General features: G+C 34.8%; 2 protein-coding genes across 5 annotated transcripts in view; one reads left to right on the top strand and one right to left on the bottom strand.

Annotated features, from left to right (window-relative positions):
- IMMP2L (inner mitochondrial membrane peptidase subunit 2) overlaps positions 1-21,092 on the top strand; it is a 427,594-nt gene that overhangs the window by 167,960 nt on the left and 238,542 nt on the right. Inside the window, exon 4 of one of the 4 annotated variants that reach the window (XM_042018038.1) lies at positions 19,279-19,745. The exons of the other annotated variants lie outside the window; for them this stretch is intronic. Coding sequence (XP_041873972.1) covers positions 19,279-19,309 — 31 coding nt within the window. The 3' untranslated portion in view covers positions 19,310-19,745. Of the gene's footprint in view, positions 1-19,278; positions 19,746-21,092 lie in introns of those variants that run through there. 4 annotated transcript variants of the gene reach the window in all.
- LRRN3 (leucine rich repeat neuronal 3) overlaps positions 13,325-21,092 on the bottom strand; it is a 31,367-nt gene continuing 23,599 nt past the window's right edge. The window contains exon 2 of the mRNA XM_042018034.1: positions 13,325-16,293. Within this exon, the coding sequence (XP_041873968.1) occupies positions 13,816-15,942 (2,127 nt within the window). The 5' untranslated portion in view covers positions 15,943-16,293 and the 3' untranslated portion in view covers positions 13,325-13,815. The remainder of the gene's footprint in view (positions 16,294-21,092) is intronic.

The following is a 21,092-nucleotide window of genomic DNA, read 5'->3' as shown; positions in this document are numbered from 1 at the left end:
GCATAATTTAAATGCTGATCTTTGTTGGTTTTGTTGTTTTAAATGAGGGAATCAAAGTCGTAACTTCTATTGTTTGTTGTAGTTATTGGTTATTATAACTAACAATAATGTATGCTACAGGACATATGCATCTGTAATTTTTTATATGTAACAAGAAGGGAAGAGATTGTGAATGACTCATTCTCCTATGAAATGATCAGGAATCAATCCTTTGGCTTTAAATAAAAGGAAGAAAACAAGTATGATCTAACTAGTAGCTCTCATTCTGGAGAGAATTGTTCAGTGTAACATCTTGAGGCAATTAGAAAAATGACATCTCTAGTACACAAAATTTGAATAAGCAGTAGAAAATATGGATCTTTCTCTCCTGTTTTTAACTAGATACACTATATTGTGTTGCACACAAGGGAAAAATATCCATGTACTTTATAATGCAGTAAATCATGCTGAGTGGGTATGAGCAGTCATTCAGTGAACAATTGATTTTACAGTATTGTAGACTGGGTTGGAAACTTGGGCATTCATTGCACTATATGCAATTAAAATTTATATATAAATTTCACATTAAAGTGGCTGTTTTATTAGGAAAGCATTTTAAAACTGACACTAGACCATCTTAATGTGGAAGAGGTTCTTTTACCAATATCTACAAATCAGTTGAAGTGTGAAATCTGTGTAAGAGTGAAGTATATAGAAAAAAAATTTAAACAAATTTCCAAACATTTTGACTTCCTGCATTTAAATAAGTAGTTAAGAACTATGAAAAATCTTTAAGAGCTTTGATATTTCCTAGAGTAATGTGAAACATTTAATAAGTACTCTTTATGGTTATTATTTTGACTATATATCAAAGTCTCAAGCTTTCATAGAGTTTAAAAAAACCCCAAGAATTATAGAAGGGTTCGGTTCGAAGGGAGATTTAAAGGACATTTATTTTAACCCCTTTGCAATGAGCAGGGACATCTTCAACTAGATTAGGCTGCTCAGAGCTCTGTCCAGCCTGACCTTGAATGTTTCCAGGGAAGAGACACCCACTACCTCCCTGGGCAACTTGTGCTAGTGTCTCACCAAGTTCATTGTAATGAATGATCAGTTGAATGCTTGTTTAGTATGAAATTACATTAAATAAGTTGAATTTGCTGGTCTGACTAGTATGGACCAGGTAGAACCTGAATCTGCAAGAGAATGGAGATTTCCTTGTCACTTAGCTATCTGATATTTTATTGTGGAATTAAAAGGTCGATTTTATGGAGGAGACTACACAAGTCAAAGGTTTTGAATAAACATGGAGTTAAATATTACAAGTTCTTCCATCATTAGCAATTTGACAAAAGGAAGGAATTGCTGCTGTAGCATGATTCACTTGTTAGTTTGAGGAACAAGGATTAATGGAGACCTATATGACTCAAGATTTTAAGAAACAGATGCTCTAAATATAATTAAGTCATTGACTCTCATATTTTCCATTCAGTTTCTGAGGCAAGCTAAGAAAGTACCAGGAGCAGGGATGAAGTTAGAGTAAAGCAAGTGCTTTAGGAGAGGATGTCAAGATCATGGGCGTCAGCTGTAGATGTAGACTACAGAAATAGTCAAACAAATTTACTAAACTTTTCATGAGAGGCGGATACCAAACTCGAGTCAATGTGTTTGATTATTGTTATAAATGAAAGAACATAATAATATCAGAAGGTAAAATGAAAATAGCTGCTTTTTAAAAAAAAGTTAATTAAGGTGTGGCTCTCCTGAATTGGTTCTTTAGGACATTTTGACCCTGGTTGGTGCTGTCAATTTGAATGATTATTAGGATCTCAAAGGTAGAAGAACAGGTTGTTCACTTTAGTAACAGACAGTTCTTTTGCCTGTGGTCAAAAAGCAAATTATTTCAGTGGTGTAGTATGTTTGAAGTGCTAGAGAAAACTAGTCAAAGTGTTTGTCAGCATACGTCAGATCCAATAAGCCTACCCCTGATCAATTCTTATTGCCTGTGGTGGTGATGCTGTGGTGAGAGTTTATTTGGCGCAGTACAGGGAAAAAATGTGAATAAGTTTGGGAAAGTTCTCTAATGAAATATTTTTAATTAGAAGCTATTTTTACACAAGAAAAGCACTTATTTACATATATAGTGATTATTGGATTAAACCAGTCATCACCTCGGATATTGTTACTTATAATGCTTTTATTGATAGGATAACCTTAGAAATTATGTTGGGGATGCTGGATCCTATGAACTTCATGTTGTTGGCAAGATTTTTTTCTTCAGTCTGCTAGAACCAATTTTGGTGCATTGTAGAACTCCTGTCCTTATGCCATAAGTGAGATGTTGCTGTGGTTCTGTCTTCCAGGGTCCAGCCAGTGATGAGGCTAAGCATACATCCTGCACAGGCAGAGGCATGCACCATGCATTACACACACTTAACTGACCACACAGATAACACAGAGAGAAAACAGTTTCTGTATCAGCACCAGCATAAGCACATGAACACCAACAGCATGGATATCCTGATTGTGTTCCCCCCAGCCAACTGACGAGGGCTAGAGTTTGTTATTGCTCGCATTCAGACTCATCCACAACATACAGGTTTCCTACAATCAATTATTCCACCCAGAATTGTGTCTCAGTGTCTTACAGTTACTGGCAATGAGAGCTATGGGGCCCCCATAGTCCTTCTGGAATGTCTCATCCAACAGAGGCTTCAGTTCCGCCTGATGTTCTGTGGTAGATTATGCCCATACACATACAGATTAGACAGCATAATTACACAGAAGATAGCTGGGACTAGAGTTTAATTAGACAGGCAGATTGTGATGATCAGGTACAACATTTCAGGCAAATGTACTGACCAGCTGCTGGCTTACATGTGAGTGGCCCCTTTTTTTCTTATGTTTTCCTTACTTTGAATCATAAAGGTTCAAGTCAGAAGGGGTATTTAAAGGTCTCCTGGTTCAATCCCTGTAGGCAGGGTATTGCAGACAATATGGAACAAAACCATACTCCAAAGAAATCAAATTTATAATAATTGACAATACAAGAGGAAAGATTTTCTGGTTCATCAGTTTCATGCTTTTTTAGCAGAGAAGTTTGGTTGGTTGGTTAGAGCATGGTACTAGGACTTGTAAGGTCATGGGTTCAATCCCTGCACGCACCATTCACTTGAATTGGACTTGGTGATCCTTGTGGGTCCCTTTCAACTCTTGAATATTTTGTGATTCTGTGAATTTGAATCTTTTTCTCATGATCATGGATTTGTTCAAAATTTTTTATATTCCAGTAAAATATATGCTAGTTTTAGCTGGTTACTCATGTCTATGTAGGTAAAAAAAGGAAGAAGCACTCACATATTCACACTCACCGTCTGCTGCTCTCCATTTATGCCATTTATGCCATTTAGCTATGTAGAAGATCATCATAATGAAAATGGTAGAGCACAAGAAAAGGGATGTAAGAAATTCCTAAGGATTTTGTTCAAAAAAGTAAATATATTTGAAATAAAGTATGGCCACATGTTGAAAGAGTATGGAAATAGCTGTCTGCATTAGGAATATATTTTTTAAATCTCAACATTTAAGAGGCCTAAACACCTACTGAAATTGTAGCATCTCTTCAAGAACTCTTAGAATCATTTAAAAAGAGGCAAGAGGATATTCCTGTATGAAACTTCGGAGTCATTTCAGCTAAAAATTTTTTTGCTTCTCTGAACAGGTTACATTGTGTGTATAGTCTGGGCATAAAGTTCCTCTGCAGAATTATTCCGGTTGGAAGATAAGTCATCTCTTCAACCTCATCCTCAAAACAGGGTCAATTATGAATCAGATCATATTGCTTACAATTTTGTACCATATCTCTGCAACCTATTTCCAAGTGTTTTTTTCCTCATAATTATTTTTCCTATATCTAGTTAAATCCCCTTCCCCCTAACTTCTGGTTTTGGTTGTTGTCACTCATTTTCCTGCTGTGCACCTCAGTAATGAGCCTGACTCTGTCTTCTCATTAGGGATGTCTTAGATACAGAAAGGTTGCTACTTCTCAATGCTTCTTTTTTTCCCAGGCTGAACAAGCCCAGCTGCCTCAGAATTTCTTCTTACGAGAAGAGCTTCTAAAAGCTCTTGACATCTTGGGAACCTCTTGCTAAGCTCTCTACAGTTGATCAATGTCTCATAGAGGGCTGGGCAAGTGGGGATCCAAAATTAGACACAGTATTACAGTGGTGGTCTAACAAGCACTGAATGAAGGGGAATTCTTTTCCTCAGTCTTCTGTTAGTTTCATGTGAATACAGCCCAGTGTCCTGTTAGCCAACTGTGCTTAGGAGCCAGAGGTCATTTTCAGCAGAGCTGCTACCAGCGAGGCAGTCACAGCTTTGTACTCATTCAGGTGTTAGTCCACTCTAGGTGCAGGACTTCACATGTGTCCTTGCTGAATGTCATGTCAGCACATTGGCCTAATTCTCCAGCATTTTTAGATTCCTCTAAACGGCAGCCCTGTGGTTAACTGTATTGACTGCATTCTCCAAATTAGTATTGTCAGATTGATAAGGATTTTGTCTCCCCCTCCAGGTCATTAATAAGATGTTAAGCAGGTTAAATCCCAGAGTAGAACCCTGAGGAATGCCACTTGTAACTGGTCTCAAAACAGTACAAATCATTGACCTCTTGTGTGTGATGTTGTCCAGACTGCCATGGCTAGTACTGTGTATTTTAGCACCTTTGTGTATACAATCTACATGTGAGTGATATTAGTGTGTCTTTCTGTCAAACTAATAATGTTAAGCTGCACTTGGACCTGAGCTAAAAAACCCTTGAAGGGCTTCACAGCACTGTATGGACTTCCTAATTCAGATCTCTCCAAATTGCATCTTTACGTGTAAATATATCATCAGAGACTCAGCAGATCAGCTCTGTTTTAGATACAGACATCTAGTTGGCTTATTCAGTCTCTCTTGCTTCCATGTTTTCACTGATTTTTCAGTTAGTTTGCAAAGAGTTTTAAAATGGGTTTTAAAAAATAGGTTTCTGTTACTGTATTCTGACTGACTCTTTTGCATTAGTCATTATTTTAGTATATAACTTAATTATAAACAGGATCATTCTTGTCTTCCCTCTCTTCTCCTGTTAATTTAATTGATTTTGTTTTCTTTGTTTTTTCCCTCAGCTGTTAGTCTTCCCTTTTCTATTTCTTCAAGCTTTTATTCTGTGTAGTAATGATTGGCTTCTTTTTGGTGGTATACACTTGTTTTCAACATCATTTAAAACAAACTCAAATACCTTCCAGTGTCTTTCATTGTTGCCTTTAAATGGATTTTGTAGCTAATCCTTCAGAATTAATTTTTTTTAAAGAACTTTGAGGCTTCTTAAAAACAATAATTGATATTGCTTTGGCTCTGGTAATATTTAGAAAATCACAAATCTTAATTCGTTATTAGTGGCATTATAATTGATACAGTTAAGCAGCTCCTGGACCTTGAGCTCTCTCTTTAATTAGAGGCAGTAGTGTCTCCTTCCCTCTGAGATTTCGTTATGAAAGTATTTTGCTTAATAATACAGAGTTATCAGCTTTCAGTTGTCTTCTGAATGAAACCTCCCAAATGAGACTACCTGTCACTGCCTTCTTCATATTAGCCAGAATTTCCCAACATGCTCTTTATCATTGCTTAAACACTTTTTTTCACTTTCTAATAAATATTTTTCTTGTTTTACAATTAGTACTGTAACTTTTTCCTTGACACTTGATCATAAGGTGTGAAATTATAATTTGTCTCCCTAGCATTATTTCAGAATAATCTGAAATATTTTTGAAAATGAAACAACAACAACAAAAGAAAAAAATAAATGAAAAAAAGGTAAGTCTTCTTTACAGCTTTTTTTCTGTACTAAATATTTTTGGCCAAATCGAAGCACATAGGGTTGCTGTCTTGTTTTTCTTCCCCGTTTTTGTTAGGTCTTGTCTTAATTTGAAACTTTTATATATATATATATAATGGTATCTTCAAGTTCACTTGTTTTCCTTGAGTCTTTCTTCATGTCTTTATCATTAATTTTTCTTAATCTCTGATAATATTGTCACTTCTTCTTGTTTAAACTTTGCTTGTCTACTGACTAGTCTAATTTCTATATCTACCTTTAATTACAGCGTTTCCAGAATGGGCTGTTAGACACAATGCCTTCACTTGTTCCTTTTCTTTCTTATACCTTTTGTCTATCCTATTCTACATCACTGTCTTTAAACCTACTTGTAGCACCTCTTTGTTCATTCAACTTTTTTTTTCTCTTATTTATTGATTTGATCATGTTGCAAACTTGTTCTTTCAGCAGTTTTGGCCCCTTTGTCCACAATTTTACAGCTCTCTTCTGGTTTGTTCTAAAATATTTTTTCCATCCTATGTTACAATTGGTTTTTACCATTCATCTATCTCCCTTTGAGTATCTAAAGTTTCTCATTTTTCCTTACCTTTACCTGTAATACTTCCATGATCTGCACTTTATTTGTTGGCAACATATGAAGGTTTGTAATTTACCATTTTTGTTATTAAATATTTTTTTCTTTCTTATACTTTGTCAATTTTATGAATATTTATGAGAAAGTTTTCATGCTCTTGTTTAAGGCAAACCCCTACTCACTGTAAAGTCACCACATTATACATGAAGTTTGTAATTTTAATGTAAGTGTTCTAGCAAGAAGCATTTAGATTATTTATACGCATCCAGTGTGGTGGAATTTAAATTTTGGCAAGAGAAAAGTAGAGTTCTTTGCTAGAATGATGAAAAAGAAATGCTGATAGTGGGAGAACAATGTTGCGTGACATACAAGAGCAGAGAATTTTCCTGTGTAAGATAATTGAAGCAAAAAGAAATTTTCAAATGAAGGAGATAAAAGGAAGAAGAAGACAAGTTGAAGCCTAAGAAATTCTGTAGGACGATAATATATAGTTAGAGATGAATAGCAGGAGCAGGATCTTGGAAACCTTTTAGGTCAGGAGGAGTAAGAATCCGAGGAAAACCTATATTGTTTGTGGTATCTTAAAAGAAAGTAATTTAGAATATATTGTATGGCATATTATTTTGTTTGTAGTTAGATAATATCTGAACATATAAAAAATTTTTTGCTGGTGCTTAATTTTCTACACTATCAAGAATTTCTTTGATGGATATTGAATTATTTAATCCTGAAACAGATGCTCTCCACAAAATATTCTATTCTAAGCATTTTAAATAAATAACATTGTTCTTTTCCTATTTTGTCTTAATTAAAAATATATGTAATGTTTTCTATTAAATGAAATTTAATATTTATATTCAATATTTATACTGTCTTTGGTAGAGATGTGCAGATGAAAATTTTTGACGGGTCTCAATCAGGTAGATAGGTTCATATGGCCAGGCTTTTGTCACCCAGGGGTATACTTTGTAATGTCCAAACCACCTCAACAGGTTGGAGACTAGTATCTGTTAAATTCAGTGGAAATTACACACCTAAATGCTTTCACTGTATGAGGAAGTATTGGTGGGTAGTTGTCTACCTCTCACTGTGGTAGAGAAAAAATTCACAACCCTTTGACAATATATTTATGTTTCTTTTGTTCTAAACCTTTAGTAAATTGCAGGGATGTTTAATCTTTGGTGTATGTGCTTTGGTGTGATGTGTTTATTGGTATATGCTTGTAAATCGTTATATGCTTTTGAAAGGCTGGATGGATAATAAGATTATTCTCTTTCTGTTTTCTTTTTCTAATAATCCAGACGTGGCAAAAGCTACAAATAACTTCGAATTACTCTACTAGTAGTGGACATCCTCCATTTTAGTCTGCTTTCCTAAGACCAAGGGGAGAAATGGAGCTTTAGCTAACATAATACTATTAAAGCAGAGCTGACTGCTGAAGTAGGTTGGGGAATAGAGTTTTCAGGCTTGTGATTTTCCTCTGGCTACACTTGAAATTTGCCTTCAAATCCACAAAGCAATTCAGCTTTATTATGGGTTTGTTTTTTGTTTTGGATTTTTTTTTTCCATGTCATTGATAATTACAAAATGATAACAAATATCATAGAGAAGTATACTCAGGAAGTAGTCTAAGAAGTAGGATACTCTGGAAGTAGTACAGTTCATAGGAGTCTGGGAAAAACATGAAGTATTAATGAAGTAGAAAATAGTTTAAAAGGAGGGCTGCTGCTGATGTAATTTTGTGTAAGAGCAAACAGTAGATGATTGCTAAGTGAAAGAATGAAATGTGAAGGGTACAAGAGAGGTTGAATTTCTCGGAAGGAAGAAAAGGAAGTAATTTTTAATTTGGCTTTAACAGCTTGAAAGGCAACAAGGTGAATTGGACATGATACATTTATAAGTGTTGTGACATTGGACTGTACTGTTGTGGACTTGTCAAACTAAAAGTCTGAAAGTCCTAGGGGTACAGTTCATCCTAGACTGAGTAATAAAATCCTCTTACATTGCTGTAGAAAAAATGGAATTGGGATAGTGGTGTGCATGTGCTATATATTTTAGGTATTGATAGTTTAATTTGTACAAGCAGGTATTTTAGGAGAAAGCATTATTTCATATTTTGGAATGCATTGTGTGACACATGAATATTCAGTATAGCACTTAGTTTGCTAAAAATGGGCATGCACTTATCATGAATACCTTCAGAGCATTTATGAAATAAATTATATAAGACTTTAATATTGCGTTTTATATTAATTCTTAAGGTAACATTAATTTAAGAGACTGTAATTGAAAGTAACAGTTTGATTTAACTTAATCCTTTTATTACCTGGTACATAAGTAAAAACATATCTGATTACTTCTGATTTAATGATGGTTGTTGCTTTGGTATAGTGAGGCTAAATCTAAATGGTCAGGTTTTTTTATTTGGCATTGTTATTGGGCAGTTTGCATTTAATTAAAAGCAATAATTCTGACTCTATTTGTAGCCCCTTTACACTCCATTTAAATGTTGGAATATTTAGGAATACATGATTTTCATAATCTGTTTCTGTGTCCTATGAAATTATTCCACTATTATGTCAAAAGTGTGTTTTAGCTGTCTTTAGTAGACTTCAGACAGTAACCCACTTTCTCTGGTGTTATAATGTATTCAGCTGTATGTTTTTAAGTTTAGCTGACATTCATGCTAGAGACAACAAAAAGAAGTTATAAATGTTAACAGAGTAAAGTTTTATAAAAATAAAAAAAGAATTTATGACAAGATTCTGCCCTCTAAAGTTATTCCCAACAGGCATCTCAAGGAATCTGACTTGTGTTCACATGCTAAATGACAGAACTGTAAACTCTTTGACCTGTAAAGTGTAATATATGAATGCGGAAAGGTTTTCTTTATAGAATCTAGGTCTGGACTGGAAGAAATGTGTATAGAAGAAGACACCAGCATTGATTTTGATATACTTTTGTGATTCACAAAAGCATTATGGCTATTTGGAGCACAGTGTGAAATTGTCATCAACATGGATAACAAACAATAGCTACGTAAGGGTGAGGCAGATGGGGTTGTTTTCCACTTATCTAAACTGTAATGTTAAAAAGAACATCAGCTATTTTAAGATCAGGAGTAGGCCATCTGCCCAAATTGCGTGCCCTTCCAGCTTTATCTAACACCCATATTATTATTTTCATCTGAATGTTGTTACATTTTTTCTGCTTTAGAGATGCTTTATCGCATTACCCGATCAGCTTTACAACTAGATTTTTCTCTAAGAATGCTACGTCTTTCTTTAATAATTGTATTTCTCTATTCAAATATTTTGCCTCCAAGTATTATGTTTCATTGATAATTTTTAAAATAAATCAACAGCATCTGTCCTTACTGGAAGTGTTGGAAATGATGTGACAGTCTGGCAACAACAGTAGCAGGAAATAAGCAAAGAACGCACAGGGAGTGTGGAAAGGAACAGAGAATTTGCATCAAGGCAAGGAAAAGGGCTTTGGGAAAAAGGGTCTAAAATAACTGAAGCTGAGAGACAGAAAGATAAGCAAGTGAGAGAGATTTGTAAAAAAGTGTTTTTTAGCTGACAGAGGAATTTAATTTGTAGTTTTCAGCTTTGTCTGAAGGAAGGAAGGAATGACTTAATAAAAGATTCAGTTGCTTTGAAGGTACTTCAATATATCTGCAGCTTTATATCTCTCTGAGAGTATTGTAGTTGAGTAGGTACACGTAGAACACATTTATTTAAAGTTTTTCTAGAGTGCTCAAAAGAACAAGTCTTTTAAACATGGTGTCCAATTGGCTTAATGTTTTATCTCTTTATGGTCACCCCAACTGTAGAAATGAAACACTACTTAATGTAACCAGAAAAATAACATAACCATAGTCAGTCATGCACCATAGGGTCCGTTTTCATTATTCATTACTAGTTTTACTGTTTTCCTATGCTATTTACAAAGGATGCTTGTACATTTTGTCTCAGAATACTGAAGTGCAGCTAATCATGGACAGAATGTAGTCTGGTACTTCATTTTCACTCCGCCCTATAATGGAAACATTGAAGAGGACGCAACTCCTTTGGAATTTTTATTGAAAGTGAAGTGAATAGCTCAAGTCTCAGTTTTAAAGCACAGCTCTGGCTAGACGGGTTATGATTGTGTATTTTAACATTCCAATCATGCAAAGCTTGCCAAGTTTCAGTAATAAATTGAATTTATCCATATAAATGAGTAATTGCAATTCTCTTGTTTAATATCTAACTTCTATAGCTCTCATATGCAGAAATGAAGCTTGGTGGCTTTTTCTCTTGAATTTTCACAAACATTGTCATCTAGCTTTATTTTTGTTCTCTGTCTTGATTTCATGTTTACTGAATGTTTGGATTATCTCTCTCTCGTTTTGATAATCCTTCTCTTTTTATGTTGTAGTTTAACATTTTCCCTGAGTATATATGTAGTCTTTTCCTGAGAAAATTGCTTCCAATTATTTCCAGTGGTATTAAAAATTCAAATTACACATTTGGTACGTCAATCAACTGGCCTACCAAAACACTAGGTTTGGAAGGACAACCAGTATTCCAGAAAGATGTGGGTTTGTTTTTTTTGCTACCTAGCAGTTTATTCCAACACCTTTCTACTGCTTCTCATGAAAGCCAAAGATGCTCTAAAGTGATCAATGTATATATTGGTTCCCCAATGATTTGATTCAAGATGTCTTTCTGTAAGGTATCTTGTCTCATGATCTTCAGGAGGCAATACCAGCAATTTTTTTACTCTGGATATATTTCTAGTCATCTGGTTTCTGACCTCTACAAAAGCTGCATGCAATTGTTAATATTTTTCCAAGCATGTTTTCTAACCTTTAGCATGAGGTGAATTTTCAGTCTCTTTTTGGCTCTTCTGGCTTACGTTCGATGGCTATCTCCTCTATTGCATTTACCTATATCCTTCAAAATGACTTCTGAAGTTTTAATAATGAACTTCTCATACTTACTGTACACTTTCTTCCATGTAAAATTTCTTGTCTTGTCAGTGCCGCACATCCACTGTATTCAGTTTAATAACAAGAATTATTTTCTTCCGTATGTCTGACATGTCAATCTTTTTCTCGCAGCTCTTCTAGAATTGTCTAGTATGTGAACTTATTTTCTGTACTATATAGCAATCCTTTTCAGAAATGTCTCTTCTGGTTTCAGATAAAAAGGAGTATCTTATAAGATTATCGTTGATCATTGCGTCTTTTCTATTACTGGCCAGCACAAGATTGTGGGAAGAATCTCAATTTCTATTTTAAGTTATCTTGAGGTCACTACTTCAGGCTACACAAGCAGAATAAGTTTTATTAGAGAATTTTGGAAATGGAAATTTCCTTTTAGGATATAAATCATTTTTTTCTCTGATCTCTTACCTAAGTTTTATGGGTACTTTTTGGACTTAGGATTTCACAGCATTTTAGCTAAACTAGAAACTGAAATGTTTATATGTAACATAGCATTTGACTGTGTTAGCTGATGAAATATTGCAATTTATTTTTTTAAATGGCAGTAAATGTTTTACCAAAAAGTAAATGCTTAATCTTTATATGAATAGAACATTATCTTTCAGTCTAGTAGCTGATAGAAGAAAGTAATAGAAATTAATTAAAAGGTTTTTTTCAGTATTGTATTTTGGGTATTTCCTAGCCAGATATTTCAAATACTTATGTTTGCCTTCTCTCTTTCATTAGTGGTACATTTCAGAATGAGGTTTGCTGTCAAATGCCAAGGAAAAGTTAATCTTATTCTGAGCTACTCTTTTCTGGTTTGAATAACCAGTAAGTACTGCTCTTAATGCATTGCATTCCTGAGAGAAAACTATGAAATAAATGGAAACACAGGTGTGTAAAAATACTTGTCTGTTTCTGAGGAAATTAAATATAGCTTCTTGTCAGTTCTTACCTCCATTAAAGAGGGTAAACATCCCAATTAATGAAATACATGAAGATTTTAGCCCTGTGCCTTGTGTAGAAAAAAAGCAACTTTTGTTTAAATGAGGAGATTATGAAAAAGCATACTTTAGCATGATTAAGTTATTTTTATGATTTTTAAGAGATTTTACTTTGCTGAAAAAACTGCTGGTACATTTTTTTTTGGCATGTTTGTGCAAAAATGCAAGTTAAATGCGCACTACACTATTAAAGCTACAAGATGGATTTATTGCTTCCTAAGGACTTCAGGTTTATGTAGGATATCTATAGAAGGAACAGCTGTCCCTTTTTATGCACAGCTACACAAGAATTCCACTGCTCATCTGTAGCTTCTGTGGAGATTGTAACATGAAAAATGTCTTTGGTCATGGGAAATGGATAATATCATGGAATATTTCTGTGTAGAAATCAAATATGTTATGTTTATATGGATGGTGGTTCACAGTACTTCTATGGAAAGAAGTGCCATGTATTCTAGAAGAGATACTTCTGTCTAGTAATAAAACGATGTAGTACAGATATAATGAAATAAAGATCTGCAGGCTCACATGTTGCTAAGAGAACAGAAGTGTTTCACACAGATACTAAAAGTGTATATAATAAAAGCATCAAAGAACTATTTATTAACCAATATCCATGATGAAATCTAATTAAAATGGGTTTAAGTGGATTCATCTCCAACTTCCCCTTTGCCTTTAAAATGTTCTTAGAGTAAATAAAATTTGATAAAAAACTATGACTAAACTTATGTTTCTGTTAGAAACTTATACAACCTAAAATCAGCAAAAATGTTCTTTGTGCTCGGATTAGCATTTTAATAGGAGACTATGTAAAGAGATATTTTATCAGACATTGGAATGCGTTTGTTTATTGTCAGACAAGAACTCCCAGAATGGTGGGGTATGTTTTTTAGAAACAAACAAGACAAAAAGTATTTTGATTTTAATCAAAAATGTATTTTCTCATTAAAAAAACTCACATACTCACTGTGTCTACTCTACAGAATTTGTCCATTTCATTACACCATATGTCAATCCTAGTATATCTGTTCACTGCAAAAACTCGTGGCTATTTTGTGTAATACAGCACAGGAGGAGGTATTGCTCAGTTCCACTACTTTTATATAATAATTTAAAAAAAAAATACAGAAAATGTTCTTGGCTACTTCCACTGTATTCCAGACTTAAAAGTCCCATGAAAGTTCTAGAATATGAAGTTAATTTTATTTGGTTGGTAGAATACCCTTAGAAGCCAGTTAATTAAAATTCTTCTCTTATACTGAGTCATATATATTCCATTTGTTGGCAGCAGCAAAGTCCAGACATCTAGTTCCTAAGAGAAATACTTTTTCTTGTTGCCTTTTTATTCAGCACAAATACAGTCATGTGCTTCTTATTTCAGAAGTTAAGTGATATACTGACATATTTATGACATATTTGTTGGTACACCTATTACAGTTGCTTTTACTTCCATTGCTGTGCTTTTTTCTTTGCCCATGTCCCAAAGAGTGATTAGAGGAGGATAAAGCTCATTGAGGGAAAGGGATTGTTTCTTCAGGTAATTCCTTAGATAGCTGTGTCCAGTGCCATAGTTCATATCTTGAGAGATGCATCTGTAGAGATATATCACAGAGATGATTCCCAAAAGAGCACCAAGGCAGGCAAGGAATCCTATTATGTTGTTCTTTTCATAGCCTTTCACTTCCAAGTCCAGTCCTTTTGTGGTTACATTGACACATTGTTTCCTATTCTGTGAGTAGATAGTGGGAATGTCTATACAAATTTTGTATTCAGTTGATGGATTTAGATGTGTAAGATTATATACCTTTATATCAGATGGTATTCGAGCACTCTGTGCAGCCCGGGAGTCTTCGGCTTTCAGAAAGGCTGTCCATCTGACACTGGACTTCAGAATTTTAGAACTCGCTTTCCATGAAACCAAAACAGAATTAGATTTTATGTCTTTTATTTTAATATTTAAAGATTCATTGTGTTCCTGAGGGAAAGAGCTGTCCACTTTAATCATGACTGACTTTAGGTCTGCCCCAACTAAATTTGTTGCTATACATGTGTATAAGCCACTTTCTCTTTGTGTTACATCACTGATGTCTAATGTTCCTTCAGAATGAATGTAGTACTTATCAGAGATAGTATTAGGCAAAAGTTTGTGTCCTGATGGTGTTATCCAATAGATTTCAGGTTCTGGTTCTGCTGTTGCTCTGCAGTGTAAAGAAATATGGCTGCCAGCTTTTAAATCCAGCGTAGATGGAAAACTTTCAGGAGCTATCAAGGGAAGACAGATTTCCATCATTTCCCGAAAGTGTATCTGTCTCACATTCTGACCTTGGAATTCAGGAGGGTCTACACAAAACAGGGACTCTGGCTCCATGAAACGAATGTTTGTTTTATTCATGTTAATCCAGCGGATGACGCAGTCACACCTAATGGGATTGCTGTGTATACTGACTTCTTTGAGGTTAGGCAGGGATTCCACTGTACTGCGGTACAGGGCACTCAGTGCATTGCTGTTGAGCATGAGGGATTCCAGCTTGGGAAGTCTGTAGAATGCATTGGGGTGAATGTATGATAATCTGGGGTTATTGGTTGCTTCTATTTTTCTTAAATCTGGCAAATTATCAACAGCAAGACTATCTATAGAAATCAGTTCAGGCATGTTATTAATTCCTAACTCCTTTAGGTGCAGCATATTGCTAAAATCTCCTCGTCGTATTCTATTAATGGGATTCTTATTTAGATCCAGAAATTTAAGATTTGTAGCCTTTTGAAGAGCGATGTGGGGCACTCTAACAAGTCTGTTGTCATAAAAGGAAATGCTTTCTAAGTTGTCAAGGCCAGCCAAAGCATTATCTGGTATTTCAGTGAGATTTATACCTGCTAAAACTAGGCTGCGCAGATTGCTAAGAGGCTTGAAGTTCATGTCTTCAATTCTGATTATTGGGTTTTCTCCAATCATGAGAATTTCAAGATTAGGAGTAGCTTCAAACCACTTTCTGTTGATCACTTGCAGACCATTTGAATTGAGATGAAGTCTGAGAAGATTATTGAGGCCTATGAAAGCTCCTGGTGCAATCACAGAAAGCAGATTATGATTAATATAAAGCTCCTGTAAATTGTTGAGTCCAGAGAGACATTCTTCAGGGAGTTCAGTAAGTTTGTTTTCTTCAAGGTACACTGAAAGCAACTGTGGTATCTTTCTAAGATTAATACTGGTCACTGAGGATAAATTGTTCTGGGATAAATCTAGGCCAGTTAAGTTCACTGGGAAGTCTACTGAGTGTTCAATTTTTGCAATATTATTAGTTTGTAAAAGTAGAACTTGTGTATCAGCAGGCAGTGTGGCTGGAAAATGAAAAAGGCCTAAATCATTACAGTCCACGGTTGGAGCTTCCATGTAGACAGACCTGGGGGTGAACCATGGTCTGATTTCACATATACATGACTCTGGGCAGTCTGCTTTTCTTCCTACAGCTTGTAGTAGAGCAGTGGTAACTAGACCAAGCAGTAAATTAATTTTGAGTTGCAGGTCCTTCATCTTAGCTCAGATGTTCAAGAAAGTAGCAGACTCTTTAGTATTCCACAATTATGGTCTTGGAATTCAATATGACCTGGTCAATTAATAAAGCACAAACTTGCATTTATCAAATGACAATCATGAAGGACTTCCTTCCTGAGGATAAGTGATATATATGTAACCAACTTGTCCAGTAGTAAGAAGCATTTTGTGGAAATGAAGGTCACTTTGTCCTTGATGACATAAAATTGATGAGCTTTGTGAAGATGAAGTATGTATAGATGGTCATAGGAGATTAAACAATTCATTTATTTAGTAGTATTAACTTCAAATCCCATGATTGATTAGTGTTTGCAGGAATGACAGGATGACCTAAAATACAAGAAGAGGAAATAATTAGTATAAGAAACTGTAAAGTTATAAATTAATTTAGCCATCTTTTACTCTCTACTGTTAATTATTGCAAGTAAGAAAAGAAAATGACTGTGGTGTCTGGAGTATTATAGTGGTATCCAGATAGCATAAATTAAGTTAATATAGTAATATGTCTTTAGACTTTTAGCTTGTCATACATCCAGTGGCGCATTGTTCAACAGAAAGATGAAGATAAAGCAAAATATATCTGTGAGATTTTTTTATCCTCCTTTAAAATATTTTCTTTTTTCTTTCAGTTATTACTAAAAGCAGACCAAGTTCTGTTGGCTTTTAAAATGTAAATACTGAGCAAAATCCTACAGGGCATGAATATTTAACTTTTTTACATGAAGTTTATAACTATAAAGAGTGTAATTTATGTATAATCAAAGGGAAATGGAATGGTTGGATTAATACACATTCCTAATGACATGCTTAGGCAAGCCTGTGAGATAATTATACAGAAATATATGAAATTGAAAATCCACAGGTTTTATAATTTTTAATTCTTTTTGTAGCTGCTGCTTGGAAAGAAAACTTTTTTTCTTTTCTTTAAAGTGCTATTTAGAAAGAAATAAGTACCTTATAATAAATAGCTTGTCATCTTGGCAAATTCGGGCTAATCAGTGGCTTTCTTATTCTGGCTTCAATAACCTCAATTGCAAGGAATATTAGCAGAAAAGTGTCTTCAGAGTGATAAGGAAAAAGAATTACACTAGCAATTGCTTCTCTGCTCTGTAGCTCTGCAAGAATCTGAAGTTTGCAGACTGCCTTCAGGTCCCAAATTATAGTTAAGACTGAAACCTTAGCATCTTGTGGCATCAAATATGTGCTTCCCAGATTTTTGGGATGTACTTTCTTTTTGTGGTGTAAAATAAATCCAACTTTGAGTGTACATTTTGTTCCAATGCATGTAATACAAAAGCTTCTGTGTTTTCTTATAGAAAGTAGTACACATTAACTGCTTAATTTACTTCAGAATATAGACTTACTTCACCCAGGCTTTGTTTCTGAAGACTGTTTTGCAATACACATTTATACCCTTTCTCCCCTTGCCTTTAGTGTTAAAATTCACAGTGACATTGTTCACAAACCATAAGATCAATGCTTAATTGACATTGATAAATAAATTTTAAGGGTTTGCTGGTATAGATAGGCAGAATTGCAAAAGTCAAGTGTCAAGCGTTTGGACTTTAGGTATCCTTTCCACGCCCAGGAGAATTTGGCATACTGACCACCTATGCATTCCGTAACAGTTCAGAGGAAAGGTGTTGGACTATGTAAAGTAATATAAGCATTGGGCCAATTTGAAGTACATTTGGCAAGTCTTTGAGGCTGTTCTTTGTGTTATGTACATTTAGGGACATTTAATACTTTATTTTAACATGTAGGTTTATTAATAGACTGAGCAGACAATGTGTGAGATAAACATACCGAAAACATGCTGCTGTTTTGAGGATCAATAGTATGTTTCTATGCACATGGCCCAGTTTATACTTAAATACTAGGACATACTAGTAAAAATGTGATCTGTTCCTTTCCTCTGGGAAATGAGATGAACTTGAGGCTTGCAGAAAAATAAAGGTTTGTGTTGAAAAGTTAATGCCTGCAACTTGCTCTTAATTTTGTCACCAAGAGGCAAGGTGATACCCCTGTGTGGAGTACTGTCACATTTACCGAAGATCTTAGTAGAAATCATTCTATACCAAATGCACAGATGTAATTTCTTATGTAGGGAGAAAAGTGGATGGCCACATGGGGGAGAATTTTTTTGTCATGTTTTTGATACATGTTCTTGAAGCACATTTCGCACTGACTACTGTATTTTCGTTTGGATTGTATACTAAAAATGTATTTGTAGCTTGACAAATACAAAATTTATGCTTCAAATAATTGAAAGATCATTGAAAACCTTAACTGAATTGTGAATTAATTGAGATTCAACAGACTGCTACTGGAGATTAATTGAGATTCAACAGACTGCTACTGCCTTTTGATCCCACTATGATGCTCTGGGACTTTTGCTCAGTAGCGGTACTTCTGAAAGTATTCTGGCCTGTTTTTCTGTTCCTCCCTGGAAATTTGCTGTTGGCCGCTGTGAAACATAAAATATGGACCAAGGTGGAGTTTTCATGTGTGTCCCAGGCACCTGAGAGGCCATACCATTTAAAGTATATAAAGCACGTTTGAACCAACATACTCCTGTATTTGTGTTTATACTCCTGATTTTATATTTTAGTTTCTATGGGATTCTCAAACCAAAAGTAAGGGCACCGGTGGATATTTCCGTGTCAAATGTATTAGATAGGCTTTCTGAAAAAGGCAGCAAAAAAAGAAGAGCTGAGATCCAGGTTGAAATTCCGCTTCGGTATGATTTAGTCTGATGTCCTTTCTCTTTCTGGTGAATGCTTTAGCTAGTAAGTCACCAGCTCAAGTTCATATGGTGTTCTAGCATAAATCTCTCTTATTTCTTTGGTTAAAGTGCTTCTGTCTTGTGTAAAATATTCACTGAGGTTGAATAGCTTGAATAACAGATTGTAGAATAATTTTGACACTTCCCGCCTGCAGCCATCATTCCAGAATGCACTGTTTCAATTGAGAAACATTTTTTGTTTAAATAGTGGCATATTTGTATTGTTTTATATAAGAATTATTTGCTTTTAACTGTCATTCAAGGTGTGGAATAAAAGAATGTTTCTGGAGTAGAATGAACATACATCCATGGTGGCTTATGAGGTCATACAATCATAGAATAGAATATGTCAAGCTGGAAGGGATCCATAAGGATCATCTGCTTCTGGCAGGACAACGTAAAACTAAATTATATGACAGTAGTGCTTTTCACATGACAGAGTACATAAAAAAGTGATACATTACAACAGCAAAAATTGTATATGATGCTTTGAGTGGCAAACAATTTTTTTTCTCTTTTGTTTATAATAGTACTATAGTGTGGCTCCAGTTTACATCTTGACTAAGAATATGAGAAAACGTATTGCTGACGGAAGTTTTCCAGTCCCACTTGAAGGAGTCAAAGCCCAGAATCAATTTACACAGCATAAGTGCTTAACTGGTTGCATTGATTACGTGCGTGTTTCTGTGTGTATGTAACTAATTTCCGACCTCGAGATGTCTTCAAATAATTTTAAAATGAAAAGTGAGCTGTCATTCACTGTAACAAAATAAACCTCATGTAAACTGCACTCAGCAGCATGAACTGTATCCAAAGTTCAGTTTCCTTGAAGAATGTGGTGTCACAGAGGTAAGTGTTTGTATTGGAAAATAAGCATTTAACTTTGTGTTACTTTACACTTTTGGAATGCATTGATTCTTTTCTTCATTAATGTACTAGTAATAGTAAATATGTACTGATAATACTAAATAAAAATTGAATGTAAATGCTCTTACTAGCAATGATTTTCAGAGTTTTTATTAATGTGTTCTGGAGCTTTAAAGCTGAGTGCTTTGAACCATCTAGAGTTTCATGTGAAAATTTTTTATATTGAATGTCGAGTATTAAAGGTACTAATAAGAAGGACAGCGAGAACCTGAAAGGTATTTGTTCTGTTTCTTTGAGTAGTTTTTAAAGTAACTGAGATTTACATACACGAAAGTTTCTGTGCACAGAAACCATTTTCTTTCTTGTTTTAAGAAAGAAGATCTTTCAAATAATCCAAGTATGTCATCATTAACTCTTTGTTAGTGGATTTTGGTGACCTCTCAAGATTATTGATGTGATGCAAGTGATTCTTAGAACTTGTACCTATGATTTCTCACAGTAGAGAAGCTTGTAGAGATAAGGCTCCACAGCTGATTATCGCCAGTAAGCGGAGGTGTGGGATAGATGTTTTCACACAAGCAGCAGGAAGAACTGTGCATCATAGTTTTGGAGGCTTTGATGTAATTCTTTACCCAGCTGCATTTATAAATCTTTGTGTGCACTCTGATTGTACTTGAATTTCCTCATCCAGATGCAATTGTTTGCTTCCTAATGTCTGCAAATAAAAAGGCTAAATAGAGTCTATATCTAATAAATTAGTATTCCTTATTAGTACTTCAGCACTTGTGTTATAGTTTTCATGTACTTACAACTTATGTACTGAAACTAAAATATATATCTCTGTGAACAGAGTATTTATTTTTTTCTGGAGGTCCATCCCTGTTGCCACCCATTTAAGACTTGATGTCTTACTAAACATGGTGTATTTCTTGCTTTTAAGGTACCATCTCTTGCTTTTAGAAAAACGCACCCTGATGTGTGTAACTTTTTGCAGCCTAATTATTTCTTGTGTAAACAATGATTGGTATGTCTTAATTAGGTTTCTTTCATTTACTGCTATTGACAGCTGGAGACTTGGTTTACGAGAGGGTATCACCATTATTTGAGCTGGAAAAGACATTCAGTGAATGAATAAACTGAGCAACATTTCTCATCACTGGAGCAACAGACAGCTAAGAACCATGTCAGAGTGGGCAGAAAGGAAAAGAAACACGTCAGGTTTTGGCAATCGTTCTTTTCCACTTCAGCAGTTAGAGAGACAGTGATAAAAACTAAAAATGCAGCAGTTACAGTGCAATGTGCCCTGCTGGCAATAAGGTAAACAGTGCACTTCACAAGGACCAATTTAGAGGTGGCAAGCATTTTGAAAACACAGCTGTTCATACAAAGCTACCTTTCAAACACATCAACGGAAAGAGCACTTCTCAATTCTTGTCATTATAACCACTTTGATCAGTTCTATGGACAGAAATCTGGA

The sequence above is a fragment of the Corvus kubaryi genome, unplaced genomic scaffold, assembly GCF_017639235.1.
Source record: "Corvus kubaryi isolate FWS band 111438036 unplaced genomic scaffold, C.kubaryi_AGA036_p1.0 137, whole genome shotgun sequence".
NCBI classification, from domain to species: domain Eukaryota; kingdom Metazoa; phylum Chordata; class Aves; order Passeriformes; family Corvidae; genus Corvus; species Corvus kubaryi.
Note: the sequence above shows the minus strand (reverse complement) of the source record. Positions and strands in the feature narration are given on the sequence as shown.